General features: G+C 38.4%; 1 protein-coding gene across 2 annotated transcripts in view; it reads left to right on the forward strand.

Moving 5' to 3' along the window:
- The window catches only part of uggt1 (UDP-glucose glycoprotein glucosyltransferase 1), a 143260-nt gene that overhangs the window by 86889 nt on the left and 38241 nt on the right, over positions 1 to 18130 (forward strand). For both annotated transcript variants that reach the window (XM_043701924.1, XM_043701925.1), the window contains 10 exons: positions 105 to 232; positions 2525 to 2620; positions 2755 to 2857; positions 4267 to 4346; positions 8628 to 8817; positions 9653 to 9811; positions 12639 to 12724; positions 14173 to 14257; positions 15686 to 15771; positions 17539 to 17643. In XM_043701924.1, the coding sequence (XP_043557859.1) occupies positions 105 to 232; positions 2525 to 2620; positions 2755 to 2857; positions 4267 to 4346; positions 8628 to 8817; positions 9653 to 9811; positions 12639 to 12724; positions 14173 to 14257; positions 15686 to 15771; positions 17539 to 17643 (1118 nt within the window). The remainder of the gene's footprint in view (positions 1 to 104; positions 233 to 2524; positions 2621 to 2754; positions 2858 to 4266; positions 4347 to 8627; positions 8818 to 9652; positions 9812 to 12638; positions 12725 to 14172; positions 14258 to 15685; positions 15772 to 17538; positions 17644 to 18130) is intronic.

Below are 18130 nucleotides of genomic sequence, written 5' to 3' on the forward strand. Positions count from 1 at the left end.
TCACTTTTTTGCTTGCACCAATCTAGCTGTCTGGGTCAACCACATACAATCTCTTGGTCTAGAGTCTGAAATAATAACAAATTTGTACTTTTCAACACTGGTAGATTATTGGTCCACTGGAAGAAAATGAAATCTTCAATCAGAATGACTTTCACCTGTTGGAGAGTATTGCTCTTGAGGCAGCAGAGAAAATCAAAGTCAGGATCCGGATGCTGATGGTTGAAGAAGATCTGTGAGTGATATTATGGCAATTCTGTATTAGTTTCAGTCAGTCTGTTCAAAGGAATCTAAACTTAAAATTTCTTAATGCACAAATTTGAATTGACCCGTTAATTTCCCTCTTCGGTGTTCCTCGGTTTATTTCCAGCTCCACACTCTCCATTTCAGCCTCAGCCACTACTTTCAATGATCTTTGATCCTACTTCCACAAACCAGATCTTCTTGCTGAAGTCCTTGGCTCCTAACTGTTGCAAGTTCATACCTCACCTTCTGCTCCAGTGATGCTGTACTCCCCCACCTCCCCACCCCTTCCCCAACTTACACCGACACCCATTCCTTCACATCAACCTCATCAGACTCGAGCATCACCCTTTAAGATCTGCCAGATCCACCATGTTTTAAATGTCCCTAGGTTTCAGATTCCGCTCTTGATGATATTTGTTTTTCCCTACACTCATGTTTGCAGGCCTCAAACATTACTGCAAGCTCTTAGTGAATCTCAAAACCTCCATACCCTTGAAATGTTACCCACTTTTCAACTTGCTATCCTATTGATGCTTGTCAGTCTGTGTTAAGATGAGGTGTATCTTTCTTTCAGTCCCAATCCAAACACAAGGCTCTCACTTCCTCTCTACCCCAACTGCAATCTTTTTACTTTGCTCTTTGTATTCTTTCCTTCAATCATCCTTCTTTGACCACTTCCTTCCTCTAATGTGGCTGTCCTGCACCACCACTTCTATGGGCTTGCTGCAGCTCAACTTCAAAGAGCGTATATTGCTTACCAATTTCCCTTACATGCTAGGTTAGGTACTAAGATTATTAATGTTTTTCTCTTGTATGACCATGTATGTGACCCATAATGAGGTGGGAAGGAGTGCTTTTCTTTTTAAAACAAAAGGGCAGAGCATAGCAAAATACAGACACTTAGACACTATAAGGGAATATGACAATGGGCAGGAAATGAAACAAAATCAACTATAGATTAACAAAGACAACAGAGAGCATTGTGGTATTTTGCATAGCTGAACACTCCAGTCACTGTAATCTATCCTGCAGCTCACTGTAAGTAATGTTGAACTGGTATGTTTAAAAAGGTGATTGAGCAAAATCATCTCTGAACTTGGATGATAATGACGAACTACCTATATAATTGCATTCTGAACATTGCTGCTTAATGATCCAATCAATACAATTCTATGACAAGCAGCCATTTTGGAATATTGCTCATTTTCAGACATCCTAAAGGTGAGACAGAATAGTAGGTAGGGCATAGCATTAAGCCATACAAAAATATCTGTGGGTGAATGTGACACATGTATCTTTTGTGAGTTCACAACTGCATCTGGAGCGAGAAGAGACAATTCAGATTGCACATCAGAGATTGTTAGAGTGAAATATCAATTAACCACACGACTGGAGGAACATTGAATCATTTGACAGCAGCTGCTCCAGCAGCCTGTAGTCATTTTCATCTGCTGAACTCCAAAGAAAAGATAGAAATCACTACAGAAAATGTTTGACAGAGAGAGGAAATGCCCATCTCAAGCTATTCTAAGTTAAGCAATAGAAGTTAGAGATGATTCTGAAAATGATTTCTTCCACAAAATGAATGGGACACCACTTTAACAGTACAAACTGCAGCCCTAATAAGAAATCGTGATTGTGTTTTTGCGAAGCTGCGGTTGGTTTTATGGTTTTCAAAGCTAGTATGGTCAATTTCTTATTTTGCCATGCAATCAAATCATGACTTGACCTTTTCCATCTCTGCTATGTCCATGGCTTCATAGAATCTGTTCTTCTGAATTTTTCGACTTGGTTCAAATTTTGATCATGTTCAAAACGCCCTACTTTGCATTAATTACATATTGTTAGAATTGATTAATCTACTGCATTCCAATTTTTCATCCACAGTACATTCATACAAGCTTTGATTAATACTTTCCTTTAACACTGAGTGTAAGCTTTGTCTTAACTGTGGAGAGTATTGGTATGCAAATCCTAATTGCATATTTTAAGACAAATTGAACTTTTTGCTGAAAAACATTTAAACACATTTCATCAAACTTACTGATGGCTTAAATAGATAATTCATTTCAAATATTAATTACAATTTGTATAATCTCCAATTGCAGTGTGCCTTTCATTGGGGTAATTTTTCAACATTATAATTAAGTATGTGATTGTGAAAGGCTCTGAGAAAATAAAACAATATTTTATAGTTGATCTGGAGGATTGTTCTTGACTATTAAATGGCTTTTGGCTTGAATTCTATTTATATTTAACAGTAATTTTTTCTACCCCCAAGTGCAAGCGATCTTGTAATGAAAGTGGATTCTCTACTGTCATCAAAGTCCAAAGGAGAATCGAGGCTTGACCTACGGTTCTTTGAAGGAGAATTCAGGTGAGCACTATTAAAATTAATTCAGTTTTCATCAATTGAAATAACCTGAATTCAACAGTGATTTCATTTTAAAAGAAGAACTACTTTAGGTAATTGAATTATTTTTGTATCCTTCTATCCTGGATGTTTTCTAGTGCTATTAAATTACGCCCCAAAGAAGAACAGGTTTACTTTGAAGTGGTGGCCGTAACTGATCCTGTGACCAGAGATGCTCAAAGGCTTTCCTCATTCCTTTTGGTGAGTGAAGTAGTTTCTGTTGTGTCCTTCTGTGCAACAAGCACTGTGCCAGTTTAAGAAACTGCTGTAATTGGAAATGGCTGTACTTTTTTTTTTTAGCTTAAGGCTTGATTGCTAATTGCTAATGTTCAGTGCAGCAATACTTTGCTTTGGCGATATAAGAGAGCCTGCCAATCATTTTTAGATTAGATTAGATTAGATTAGATTACTGACAGTGTGGAAACAGGCCCTTCGGCCCAACAAGTCCACACCGCCCCGCCGAAGCGCAACCCACCCATACCCCTACATGTACCCCTTACCTAACACTAGGGGCAATTTAGCATGGCCAATTCACCTGACCTGCACATCTTTGGACTGTGGGAGGAAACCGGAGAACCCGGAGGAAACCCATGCAGACACGGGGAGAACGTGCAAACTCCACACAGTCAGTCGCCTGAGGCGGGAATTGAACCCGGGTCTCTGGCGCTGTGAGGCAGCAGTGCTAACCACTGTGCCACCGTGCAAATTGCTGCAACAGGATGAAGATGAGCATTGCTTGAGATAAGTAGCTAGAAGATTGTTGTGGAGTGTGCCACACCTTGTATACATGAAGCATAACAAAGTATTTCCCTTTCATTGAATTAGTTCTGTTTAACAGCATGCAATTTGAAACAATTCAACACTGAGGTTATTGTGGATGACAATAGAACTAACAATAATGAATCATGTAACTGATAGTACATGCCTGGCAGACTATGTTCACTGCTATTCACCAAGACAATGATAACATTCAAATATTTGGGGCAACTGAAAGGAATCTCAACCCTCATCACTAGTGAGCAATAAGTGTAGGATAGACTTTAGGCTCACCTATCTTGAAGTAAGTTAAATGAGATGGTGGTATTGAAAACGTCAATAATGAACATTGGCTTAAACTACAATTGATTACAAGGGACTTTGTTATAATCTGGTCATAGATAGGATCTTGACCGGTGTCATCGAACCTTATTTCATGTCAAGATTCATCAATAGATGGTTGGCTTTTCAAGGGCACGGAATACAAAATGCAGGGAACCATTCAAGAGGCAGTTCAGTACTTTGATGAGACCATAGATCTCTCCAAAACAATGAACAAGAAGACCGTCCCACGTTTTCCCTTGTCTTTCTGAATGCAGAGTTTATTTGGAACAAGTAGTGATTGATATTATTGTCACAACATGTTATGTTTTTATAATTTAATTTGCCACTCCTTCAAAAATAGATCACATCTATAGACTTAATTATCCTATAAAGTATATTCTACAAAACTTTAATGGGTTTGTAGCACAGGTGATTCCCATTCCATCATTGTCTTTGCCAGATTCATTTCTGCCTCAGTTATTTTACCCCTTGTATCTTTAAATTATGCAAGATGTATTCCATCTTATTAGGTTCTAAACCAGCTGGTCAACATGAATCTCCGTGTGCTTATGAACTGTCAACCAAAACTTTCAGAAATGCCTCTGAAAAGGTAAGAACTCTTCCTGCAACTGCTAAAAATAATCTCTTGCAATTGAGGGATACTCTGGAAACAGTTAAACACTGTACACATGATGTTTCTGCATTTTTAATGTATCAAAGCTGAAGCAGCAAGTCAAAAACAGTGTGGATTTTGCCTCTGGCCATGTGGGATTAGTGAGCTTAATGATGAATAAGAATACACAACACAGCATAGTGTAGAAAATGGAAGAGAAAATAGAAACGTTACCAACAGTGGTAATGTTGATATAATAAAGGAGTGCTTTTTGACAAAGAACTGAGATGCTATCATGAGGAACTTATGCATTTATGTTCTTAATAAAAGTTGCAACCATTTTCCTTTGCACCGGATATGCTTTCAGTCTGGAGGTTTCTCAACCCCCCCGGATACTGACTTCACTGATGTCAGTGACTGTTGATGTCATATTGTGTCAAATACTATCTATAGTCAAGGACAGTTATTTGCTGTTTTCTGCCAATCAAACCTGGAATAGTGCTTTAGCAATAGTTGGAGTTGAGTTTGCAAACAAAGGCAACATGATAGGGTCATACAGCATGGAAGCACACCCTTCAGTTCAACTTGGCCCTGCTGACCAAGTTTCCCAAACTAGACAAGTCCCATTTGCCTGCACAATATTAAAGTACATTGTAACATAAGTGCAAATAAAATATACAGAAATCTTTATGATTAGTAAACTTCAGAAACTTTGATATTAATCAATAAACTGGTGCATTCAGTTGCTGTTTCTGCCACCAATCCATGCATTGGCTTCTGGGAATTACTCTTGCTGTTGACTGATAAGATTGTGAAAAGCAAAATCTCACCTGTCAGCAAACTCCTGCTTTTCATCTAGAAAATAACACTTTCCCATGACGTGCACATATGGATTTGTTAGAAAAGTCAAAGAAGTGTTGTCAAACTTGGATTAAATAGCTGTAATTGTTCTTGAATGTATTGAGCAGCAATCACACCTTAATCCATTTCAAGACAGCATGAAGATAATTAAAACATAGAATGTTTGTCTAATGAGTGACACCTTGTATATTTCTATTGAACAGAGTTGTGAAAAAACTGTTTCATGTCTTTCACAAGAATAAACTAGCTCCTTGTGAAAAAACTTTGTTTTATATTAAGATAGCAAAGGTTGTTTAGATTGGATGTCATTTCTACACAGCCCGTGCACCACCTCCTGTTCAGCTATTCATTGCATCCCTGGTTGCAACAGTTGTGCTGTTATGAGGCCGAGGTGGGATGCAAAATCCAATACAAATTGCAACACGCTCTTCAGTGTTCTCTGGAGCTCCTCTGGATGTAAGAATAATTGCTTAAGCATTTTGTTACTTACTGCAAGACATTTCCCATTTTATCATCTCTGTTATACATGCTGTCCACACATTAGATGCTTATACCCCAGACTCCTGAGCCAGGTGATCAGTAGATAGCTCTTGTTTCCATCAGTCACACATCACCATTGCTTTCTTCTGTGCAATTAGGAATGAGTAATAAATGCTGGCCTTGTTGCTGACATCATAACCAAAAACAAAATTATAAATAAGTGGAGTTTTTTTTCTTCTTAATAAGGAAATGTAAATAGTTGGATTGACAGCTGTCACTGGCCCCTTTAAAGACTAATGGTTTGGCTGGTAATAACTTGAAGAAAATTATTACAGTTGGGCACATTCCATTTATTTTTTTCGTGTTCTTTCATGGGATGTGCGAGTCAGGATGACAGATTTCATTCCCTAAAGGACATTAGAGAACTAGGTATGTTCCTATGGCATAGTGTTACATAGCTGCCACCAAGCTAACTTCTTATTCCAAGTTTTTAAAAATTGAATTCAAAGTTCACTATCTGTCATGGTGGGTTTCAAACTCATGTCCTTAGATCATTAGCCTGAGATCTTGATAATTAGTTCAGTGAAATTATCACTTCACCATGTCCTTATTTTGCCAGAGGATCCTTGCATAGGTTTCAGGTTCCCTGTATGTGGAAACAAAAATGGCTCTTTATTAGAAGTGTGAGCAGTTGCCACCCACTACAAGGCTCCTTTACATTTGCATCATTGTGCCCACCACCACCCCCTTCCCCCACACTCTTAAAGGACATCAGAACATGTCTGAGTTGATCAGTCTTCAACCAGATCTGCCACTGTTAACCTACCTGTAAAGATAAGGTTAAAGCTTTTGCAGTGATCTTCAGGTAGAAGTGCTGAGTAGATGATCAGTCTTTGCTTCCTTCAGAGGTCCTCAGCATCACAGATGCTAGTCTTCCATTCACTCCACCTGATATCAAAAGGAGGCACTGGGTACTGTAAAGGGTATAGACCTTGATTACAATCCAGCAATAGTATTGAAGATTTGTGTTCCAGAACTTGCTACACCACTAGCCAAGCTAGTTCAATACTAGTATCTGAACAACAAAATGGAAATTGTCCAAGAATGTCCTGTGTGCATAAAACGTGACACATCCAACCTGGTCGATTATTGCCATGTCAGTCTACTCTTGATCATTAGTAAATTGATGGAAACTGTTCTCACCAGTACGACCAAGCAGTACTTGCTCAGCAATACCCGGCTCATTGCTCAATTTGGATTCTTCCAGGGTTGATCTATTCCTGACCTCGTTGCAGCCTAGATTCAACATCGACCAAAGAGCTAAATTCTAGAGATGAGGTGAAAGTGATAGCCCTTGATGTCAAGGTCTCATTTGATCAAGTGTGACATTAAGGACCCCTAGCAAAACTGGAGTCGGGGATTCAGGGAAAGTTTTTCACTGGCTGGAGTCATACGCAGCACAAAGAAAAATGGTTGTGGTTGTTGGAAGTCAGTCATCCCAGCTCCAAGACCTCTCTTCAGGAGTTCCTCAGGATAGCGTCCTAGACCCAGCCATCTTTGACTGCTTCATCAATATCCTTCCCTTCATCATAAGTTCAGACTTCAGGCTGTTTCTCAATGGTTGCACAATATTTATATTAAATTAGATTAGGTTAGATTCCCTACAGTATGGAAACAGACCATTCAGTCCAATAAGTCCACACCGACCCAAGAGTAACCATGTTCAGCACCATTCATGACTCTTCAGATAGTGAAGCAGTCCATGTCCAAAAGAACATAATCAAGATAATATCCAGGTTTGGGTTGACAATTGGCAAGTAAGTTCATGCCCACAAATGTCACGCAATGACCATTTTCAAATAAGAGACAATTTAACCATTGGCTCTTGATATTCAGTGACATTGTCATCACTGTATCCTCCACTAATGACATGCTGGAGATTACCACTGACCAGAAATTGAACTGACTTGCCATACAAGTACAGTAGTGACAAGAGCAAGCTGAAGGCCAGGAGTACTGCAATGAGGAATTCACCTGACTTCCCAAAGCCTGTATACCATCTACAAGGCTCAAGTCAAGTGTGTGATAGAATAAAGCTCTACTAACAGTCAAGAAACTTGACACCATCTTGGAAAAAACAGCCAACTTGATTGGCTCAACATCCCCAAACATTCAGTCACTCAGTAGCAACAATGTATATATCTTCTGCACTGCAAACGTTCACCAGAGATCCTTGGACAGCACTTTTCAAACCCATGGTCACCTAGAACAACAAAGGCAAATATATGGGAACACCACTACCTACAAGTTGCCCTCCAAGTCACTCACCACCCTGACTTAGAACCTATCATAATCATGTAATTCCTTCCCTAACAGCATTGTGAGTCATCTTACAGCATGCGGATTGCAGAGGTTCAAAAGGCAAGTTCCCACTACTTTCTCAAGGGCCACTAGGGATGCACAAATGCTGACCGAGTCAACAATGCCCATGTTATGCTTGTGAATCTTAAAAAAAAGAGACGGATAGGCGATCTAACTGTGTTCCTGCGTCATTGGGTGCTGCTGTGCGTTGTACAGGTTCATGCTCCAGTTCAGTTTATAAGCCTAACTTGTAAAAGTTTGGGCATTTTACAATGTTGAAATGAACAATTTTTGACTTACTTGGAGGGACTTTTTAAATTGCCTTTTTGTTTGGTTCTGTAAATCTGTTTTGGTAGTACTGAAACTCAGTGCTGTTCAGTTTGCTACTTCTGCTGATTGCCAAGATAAACGATCGATCTTTGTATGTCTTGACATTCATTTTTGCATTAGTTTTAGGTTGTAAACAGAGGATGAAATAGTTGTAGTTTTTATGAATAATGGAGTTTAGTTAGCACAAGAAAGCAATGGGTGTAGAATTCAAAGACTTCAAAGGAAATTCTGCCCTTCATTTTGCAGCATCTACCGATTTGTTCTGGAGCCTGAGATTACTTTCACTGCAGATGGCAGCTTTGCTCCTGGACCAGTGGCCAAATTCTTGGACATGCCTCAGTCTCCCCTCTTCACTCTTATCATCAACACTCCTGAAAGCTGGATGGTGGAGGCTGTCCATACTTCGTATGATCTCGACAATATTTACCTGAAGGAGGTGTGTCTTGTTAAATATTTTAATATCCAAATTAGTTTTACTGATGTGATATGAAGGCTTGACAAAGTGAGAAAGCTTTTGGTGTTGGTATAGTAGAATTCTTCACAAAGTGTCAGCGATGCAATCAAGTTGTCCTAAACCTTTTATAAGTCACTGGTTAGACTTCAGCAAAGGCTTTATGCCATATGCTTTTAGAAAGGATGCCTGTGTTTTGGAGAGATTGCAGAAGGAGGTTTTCCTGAACAAAACTAGAACTTCGGTTGTGTTGTTAGCAGGAATATAATTGTTGGATCTCGGAAAGCTTCAGATGAAGTAAATAAGGTTTAAAGAGGAGTCATACAGGACTCAGCAGTAATTCTGTTTGTTGCTCCATTGACGCTGTCAAATCTATTGAATCTCTCCAGCATTCTGTATTTGTTTCAAATTTCTATCTGCAATTTGTTTTTATTTTACTGGCCGGTATTTTGGCAACCAGAGGTGTAAAGATTTAAGAAAATTGCCACTAAAAAGCAGAGAGAGTATTTATTCCAATTCGTGAACTGCTATGATCTGGAAAGCACTTCAGCATAGATTGTGAAAGATTCAAAAATAACTCTCCAAAGGAATTGTATATGCACTTGGAAAAGATATGTTTCAGGGCTGTGGGGGAAGAGCAGAGGAATTGAATTTTAATTATAGAGTTTCTTCAAAGAGCTAATGCAAGCACAATGAACCAAATGGTCAAATTCTGTAACATGAGGTTCTTTAATTCAAAGTTTAAATAGCTGTTAAGATAATGGTTCCTGAAACAGAATTTAAAGCATACAAATCTCTTGTCCTGATCCTGCATTTTCAGATTGATGGCGGTGTAGCGGCAGAGTATGAATTGGAGTACCTTTTGTTAGAAGGACATTGTTATGATGTTTCAACAGGACAACCCCCCAGAGGTCTCCAATTTACCCTGGGCACCAATGCAAACCAGGAAATCGTAGACACAATTGTAATGGCAAACCTGGTAGGTACACACAGCTCTTTGCAAGCATAAATCTTGACCAAAGTTTTTGAAATACAATTCTCTGTTTATCTACTCGTGAGTGCTGTGGAGATCTGTGGATTTTCCAGCTCTTCCATTAAAGCATCTACATTTTCCTTGGTTAAATTTATTTTTCTTCTTTCTATGAATTATATATCCTCTTCACCTTCCACATCACCCCAAAAAGTTCAACCAAACTTGTGCAATGAATCAATTTCTCTGGGATGTGGGTGCCAAAAGATTTTTTTTAACCAAAGTTATTCATACTTTTATTTTAATTGAAGGAATATGACATACGAAAGAGTAAGAATAGACAATTTCGGACCCTGACTCTGGCCTCTTGACTTTACTCCACCTTCCTGCCTCCTCCTGAAAACTGTTGAAATCCTTATTGATTGTAAGACCTAATTCAACTTTGAATATATTCAATGACTCAGTCTCCACTGCAGTGGAAGAGAATACTAAAATGTATTGACTCTGATAGGAGACATTTCTCTTAATTTCTGTCTTGCAAGAGGAGACTTTTTTTTAAACTGGGCCCCTTGTTCTAGACTTCACCGCCAGTGGGAAATACCTTCTCAGCATCTACATCAAGCCTCCTTAGAATCTTGCATATTTCAGTGATGTCATTCATTCACCTAAAACTCAAATGTGTATCATCCAACCTTCTTAGCTGTTTGTTTTCAAGAAGTTAGATGTACCATTTTTTTCTTACTCCGGCCTTATTTACTGATACACTTTGTGATTTCCGGTCACACACTGATTGTCATTATCTACAAAATTATGCTGTATCCTGGCCTGGTCCTTTTTTACATTTCCAAATGTCCCCTCATGTGAACCACCCCATTACCACTATTTGGATAAAAGCCCCACCACAGCCCAAACTGTGATTTGCCAGAACTCTTGTCCCAGTGTGGTACAGTTCTCTGTTTTTGTATGAGTGGTAATGCATAAATGGAAACCACTTTCTCTTTAAGCCGTGGACTTTTTTTTTGTCTCCTTTAACTGATACCAATTTCCTCATGGCTCAGTAATTTACGGATTATTAACTTTGTAGTTCTGTCTTTTATTTTACTCCTCAGTTCATTTTTTTTTTTTAGCTGATCCTTATTCCTAGTCCTGCCTTTGTCATTGTTACCCATGTGGATCATGACAGCAGTATCTTTCCAACTGAAAATTCCCACCAGCTTCAAGAAGTCCTTAGCTCTGACATCGACTGCCAACACAGGCTTTGGGGTTCTCACTCTTCTGCTAAACCACTACATTGTCCCTTTTGAATGACCCATTGTGTCATAGTCAGTTTGTTTATTCTTTCTTGGTCTTTGCTCTCATCTCCAAAAGCTACAATAACATCAAATCTGATGGTCAGTTTCAAGGGCTGAGGCTTCCCCACCTTTCTGATGCCCAGCTCAGCCTCACTTACATCTCTGACTGTGGACTAAATCTGATGTACCTGACTGGAAGAATGTGTCTGCCTTCCTCAGTAAATTGTCCCAAGTAACTTTCTGCAACTCTGATGCACTACAGTGCCCAAAGTTAAATCTTCAGCTGATAAACGCTGAACGAAAGTTTCTTGAGCTGCAGACACTTCCTGCAGATGTGATTGCTGTGAATCACGTGGGTGTCCTTCAGCTTCCACATGCTACAGCTGCAACACATCACCTGTGGTGCGATCTTGATTGTATGTATTTTAACTAATTAGGTTTCAAGTTAAAAAATATTACTTGACTTTTATTTGCAAGTAAATTAAGTAGTTCAAATAGTTCGACTGTGAACTTAATCCATTACTTATATCTCTTCATATCTGATAAATCTACTGCTCAGTGATTTAATGTCTTTAGACCTGCTTTGACTTATACTGTTATTCCTTTCTGTGAGAATTATCCAGTAGGAATATTTAATTTTTCAGCTTGGTGTTTAGAGAGAGAAGAAGTATTCATAAAACAATTACTTATCTAATTCTCTTTGGCATCACTGAGTTTTCACAAATCTAGCCAGTGGAATCAGAGCTGCAGATATTTATGTTTCTTACTTGTGTTATCCGTTCTGGTCCTCCATGCTACTGTTGCTCTTTATTCTCCTTGCATACCTTGGTCTGATCTCACTGATGGTGCTGCAGTGTTTTTTTTTCTGTTGCCCATTGTTTTTGCAGTGTTCTCAATGCTGACCCCACTCCTTTATGCTCCCTGCAGGTCTTATTATGGTCTCAAGCTGTGTGGATTATTGTCTGATCCTGGTAATCAGTTTGCAATATGCTAGTCTGTGACTACATTCACGTTTGGTTCCTTGTGAAATCGCTGTTATTTCTGCAATGCTTCATTCCTGAACCTGTCTGTGCTGCAGCTTTGCTTCCTTTTCTTCCCTAGTGCCTGCATTCACTCTTTTACTGCATACTTTGAGACTCTGCTTAAACCCCACTTTCTTTCAGTATGCATCTATTTCCTCTCTGTGTCAGTACTACATGATGCAGCTTCCCTCAAACCAGGCCAGATATTGTCAGTGCAGTTGGTTTTATTCTCTTCTTGAATCCCTACATCAAGTAAAACTATAGGTGCTATCCATCTGTTCACAAAGATGTCTGAATCCTTAACTTTCTCCGTCTTACCCTTTTTATTTCTCAATATGCTTGGACATATTGTTTTATTTCTTGTAAGTCAGCTTTTCTCCATGAAGTTAAAATGCATTGCCATTTCTCGGAAGATTAATTTGCAGAAATTGAAATTGTGTCCTTAACTGAAAGTTTGCAAGTAAATTTGGTAATGTGCCATTAGACCATTAAACTGAATACCTGTGTTGCTATTCTGAACAGGGCTATTTCCAGTTAAAAGCCAATCCTGGTGCTTGGGTTCTCAGACTAAGGAAAGGAAGATCAGATGATATCTATAAAATTTACAGGTATACTACACTGACAACATTGACAGTTTGTTAGCAGTATTAATATGAAAACCGTTCTGGAAGTCTGCTTAGCATGAACTATTAAATAAGTCAGAAGCTTTTATATTTCTTTGTTTATGATAACTTTTCACAGCCTGACTGAACAAAGCATTCAGCATTAATCTCTCTAGCATGTTTTTGATCTTATACAAAATAAACATACATTTTCGCAACAGTAAACTAATTTTGAGAATACACTCCATGCTTTTTAAGACCTTTTTTTAAAAAAACGACTGCTGTGTAATGCAGTTGTCATTTGCAGATTAAAGCCATTGTGCTTACTTTCAAAGCTTTAATCTGTCCTCTGTTCAAAGACACAGTGCACTCGTGTTTTGAAATGTTTACATGATGAATCCAGATTCTGATTTTAATGTATTAAATCCATTTCTATTGATGATACGTCATCTTGAAGGAATTACTTGTGCAGTTTTTTAAGAGGCTGGAAGAGGGCCAAGTACCTACCTTCTCAGTTTAATTGATATTGACTTTTCATGTTGTCAATTGAACCCTTATCCCATCAGCATGGAGCATCTTCACTTCTTTGGGATGAGGGCATTGGTGGCTCGGCCAATGTTTATTGCACCCTCTATATTTGTCCAGAAGATAGTTAAAAGTCAGTTACTTTGCTGTTGGTCTGGAGTCACATGTAGGATAGTCCAGGTAAAGATGGCAGATGGATAAATTGGTTTGGACTTTGGCAGCAACTGACACGGTTGGTACATTAAGCTGGCTTTTTAATCCAGATTTTGTTTGAATTCATATTTTCATCATCAAGGTGAGATTCAAACCCATGCCACCAGAACATCAGCCTGGAGTTCTGGATTACCAGTCCAGTGATGTTATCACTGTGTCACCACCTCTTTTTCACCTTGCTGCACCATGGTTCTTTGCTGATGGCCTCTCCCCCACTTTTTGGTACTCAAGTAGTCATTATTCATGCACAAGTCCTCACCATGTTAGTAGGCTATTTATGGGAGCAGCAAAATTATTCGATATCACAGTGAATTTCAGGAAAATTGTGGTAGATCACTGGTGGGCAAAAGAACTAAAGCTGTTTCTTCTCCCCCATACCTAACCCATTAGCCAAGTAATGTAACCCATCTTGGATCAGTTTGCATTGCCCAGTGAATGTACCTGTTTTGTGTGGCTGAAGTTTTGTAAATTGCTGAATAAATTTGTTGTCTTGATCTGCTCAATCAGTATCTTCATTCTCCCTGGTAAATGATGTTTAGTTTACCCACCATGAAATTGCATTTAAAACGAAGAGGCCAAATGATGAAGGGTGTGTAAGATGTGTTAATTTTTGCGATTGGCTTACTATGGCCTAGTTATTTTATAATGTCTTGTTCTCTTTTCTCTTGTACAATGTTCAATTTGTAAAAATGTACAATTTTCTCTCTATCATTCAGCCATGATGGAACAGACTCCCCAGCCGGTACTGATGAAGTGACTGTAGTTCTTAACAGCTTCAAGAGCAAAATTATTAAAGTGAAGGTATATGTGATGCAGCACTTAATTAAAGAGCGAGAATGATTCTTTGTTCGAGACTAAACTCCACATGAAATCAGTTCTTCATATTTTCATTAAAAAGAAAGAGATACTTACTGTGTATCGACAAATTCATCCCATGTGTTATGTAGCTTGGGAACAAAAGTGCTACCACGGTATTATTGCAGCAGGTATGTTTAGAGCTGGAAAGGAAAAGGGTGGATTAAAAATGCAGGCTTAAACTCATGGAGCTGTTTCGTTACTTCATGGGTCATACTTTAATGCATATTTGCATAAATTTCTGTAAATGTTTTAATGGCTAAACTTCTATTCTTTTTTTAAAAACTGCTTAATCCTTCATTGAGACTAGTCTGTGAGAATCTACTTCTATGGAGCTGATGTGGTTGGTTAAACTATTAGAAACGAAACATTGAACCTTATAAGAGAGAGATGATGTGATCTGACAATTGACCTCTCTATAAACTGAGGCCATCGATGAATCGTGTCGTTGATATGCCACCAGAGGATCCTCTATCGTACATTAACAAAATTGATGTGTACATTCCTCAACAGAAGAATACTGTATCAAGGTTTATTTAAAGGCAACATTGATTTAGAAACTAGAGTTGGCATTTCTCCAAGGGAGGAAACTTACAGTTCCCAGAATTTGAATCTATAGTCACTATGACATTAGAGACTTAACTGAATATCGTGTGTCGTCCGAGCAGTCCACTTTTAGAAGGAAAGTGATCTTCAAGATATAAATTATGAACTCAGGACAAGAGAAGGCTCACTACCCCATCAGCCTTATGTATGTTGGTTTTCTAGGCTGCCTCTTACAATTTACAAAGAACTGATTAAATTATTTTAACTTGAAGATAACTGTTTTGGGTTAGATGACCAATTTCTTTGTCTTTGACCAACAGTGTCTTTCCAACATGATTTATTTACTAACTGGTTTATGTTCAGTATGTAATGTTCCTTCCAAAAAAAAATGTTCTGGTTGAACTTGGAAAGGGTTTGCAAAAGGAGCATGACCTGAAATTATCATTGTGGTTATTTGGCCTCCAAAACTCGTTGAAATGTTGTTGTCCAAAAAGTCCAAAATTCATGATTAAGATGCAACACTAATCTTGTAATATATTTCTTAAATCAGGGCCAATGATTAATTGGTATTCAAGCACTGCTCAGTTAACCGACCTGCTGCTTCTTGGAAGTAAACACAAGCATGGATTTATGTAGCATTTTCGACAGCCATTGATTAAGTTTTTTTTTCAGTTCAGTCGTTGTTTAGTGCGGGACTGTTTTTTGCAGAAAATTATCTTCCTTTTCTTTTATAAGGGTCATTAGTTGCTCAATACATAGAAATTAACTTCTCCAAAGTATATCAAAGTATGGAGTAGAGAATATTAAGTGTTGTCTACAATTCTGTAGGTTCAAAAGAAACCTGAAAAAATGAGTGAAGAGCTCCTCAGTGATGAAAATTCTGAAAACGAAGGTTTCTGGGAATCCATTAAGAGGTAACTTAAAACCCTTTTGAATCTTGAGATTGTAAATAATGATAACAAACACTATATAAATTGTATACAATAAATTGACTAATTGGAAATTCAAAAGTGAAGCATGATTGTTTCCATGTTTTCCATGACAAATGAAGGTACACTTACATGAGAATGCAAAAAGACTGCATTCAGAGATTAAATACTAAGGGCTGAGTCTGATAGGTGCCTGAGCGATGTGGGCTCTACTGATGAAGTGTGGCAGAATCACATAAGAAGTCCAATGAGGACTCTTTTGATGGCAGAAGCAGCTTTCTGTTCATCTTTCTGTTTAATTAAGTTGCAGGCATTGAGATGATTATTCTCACTAGGCAGTGGCAAGTTTTCTACTCAAGGGAGTTCTTGTTCACTAACAACCTTTGTTAACTACATATTTACCTCATTAATATATGCCTTCCTATCCTGCCAACTGCTGTGAGCAAACAGGATGTTGAGATCTCTCAACATGGAGATCAGAGCAGGCACCTAGCAACTTCAGCTCACTGCTTACTCAAAGGACTTCAGTGATGGGTAGCAGGCACCAACATGCAGGCATGCCTCATAGGCATTCACATCCACAGATGTTGGCATCTGATGTTCCAGCCTCTAAGAAGATCCTTGGACATGTCCAGTCTACTTACAGTATGCATCTGCATTCTAGTGCTGCACTTTTGGTACAATGGCAACATTGTAATACTGTAGTAACAGCCATTTGCTCTCAAGGCAGTGTTGTACTTCTGATTCGGGATGTTGAGTGGTTGGAGGGCAGTTTTCAGCTGGTCATAGTCCTACCATGTATCTGCTACTTTTGTCCTTCAGATGGTAGATTTTGGGTTTAGGAAATGCTATCCAAGGAGCCTTTGCAAATTTCTGCAATAAACACTGCTGCTACTGAGCATTAGAGAGAGTGAGTGTTCATAGTTGTAGTGCCAATCAAGCAGGCTGCTTTGATCTGGATGATGATGTCAAGCTTCTTGAGTATTTGTGGAGCAGTACTCATCCAGGCAAGTGGGAATAGGTTTGATCCATTTCTAGTTCAGCATGATGTAAAGAATGCAAGCTTAGGATAGTAAAAAGATTATTCAGTCCAAGAAAAGTAATTTCAGTAATGAGGACAATAAGTTTGAAAGGCTTTTCTCCACAAAATTTTATTTGGTGAGTTTTTAAAAATTTATTAGTTTACGGAATATTAAAATGTGGAATTGCAATTAGTGTTTATTTCAGGCATTATTGTCAATATCAAACGCAATAAAAGTGGAGGTAAAACCATTGGGTGCAATGGTAAGCTCTCTCTACTTGGTTCCCATCTCGGAAAAGTTATACCTTTTGCACCTCCAGTGGTTTTCTACATTTGCCTCTCTGACATTTTTACATTTCTTAACCTAATATCCGACATCAGGCATTTCTAAGTCAGTTACAGCATACCTAAGTGGCGGGTAAAGTTTATTTTACTCCTTTCCCTGTGAATAAACCTGGACCCCAAAGGCACCTCCTTGCTATACATGTCTGACATTTTTTCAGTTTAATACACAGTACCTGTTGAATTCAGGACAATTTAATGCTGCAGGCCCTAACATTTCTTAGACCCTCAGCACTAATGAACAGAACGGGTGTTCTGTCCTATGCATCTGAGCCCAAATCCCAGATCTGAAGTGTCAGTACTTTTAATCGTCCATGCCAGACCCATTCCCCAGCCTTAACAGTTTTTTTAAAAAGTGATAATAATTACCAATTATCTCTTTTTCACAGAGGATTCACTGGAGGACCAAAACCTGAGGAACTGAAACCGGATAAAGAAGATGTCATTAATATCTTTTCAGTTGCATCTGGTCATCTTTACGAAAGGTTCTTGAGGTCAGTTGACTTTCTCTTCCTGATTCTCTTTTTTTTAATGTTTTCATTTTTGACTTCCTGGAGTTATATCTGTCCTCAGATCGCAGAACAGTGTTCAGACCAATGTCACTAGAAATGTTTTCAAGTGATGTGAATAAAACGTTTACAAATTTAATTTGTGTGGAAACAGGATTGCAGAAAGGAAAACAAAGTGTGATTAAGGTACAGCTTTGAGAGTTTGGTTTGGTGTAATCCTACAAATTAAATTTTAGAAACTCAGGCTACATTATGTGTCTCATTTTATTAAGGACTGACTAGTTTGCATTCAAAGGAAAACACTGAGACCTCCCTTGATGAAATGTCCAGTGCACAACATGATATTAGCCCATAGGGATCAGTAAATGTTCAGGTTTAATTCATTTTATTGTCACGTGCGCCGAAATACAGTGAAAAGCTTTGTTTACGAGCAGTGCAGGCAGATCATAGTAAGTGGAGATGTACAGATCAG

This window comes from Chiloscyllium plagiosum, chromosome 13 (genome assembly GCF_004010195.1).
Source record: "Chiloscyllium plagiosum isolate BGI_BamShark_2017 chromosome 13, ASM401019v2, whole genome shotgun sequence".
NCBI classification, from domain to species: Eukaryota; Metazoa; Chordata; class Chondrichthyes; order Orectolobiformes; family Hemiscylliidae; genus Chiloscyllium; species Chiloscyllium plagiosum.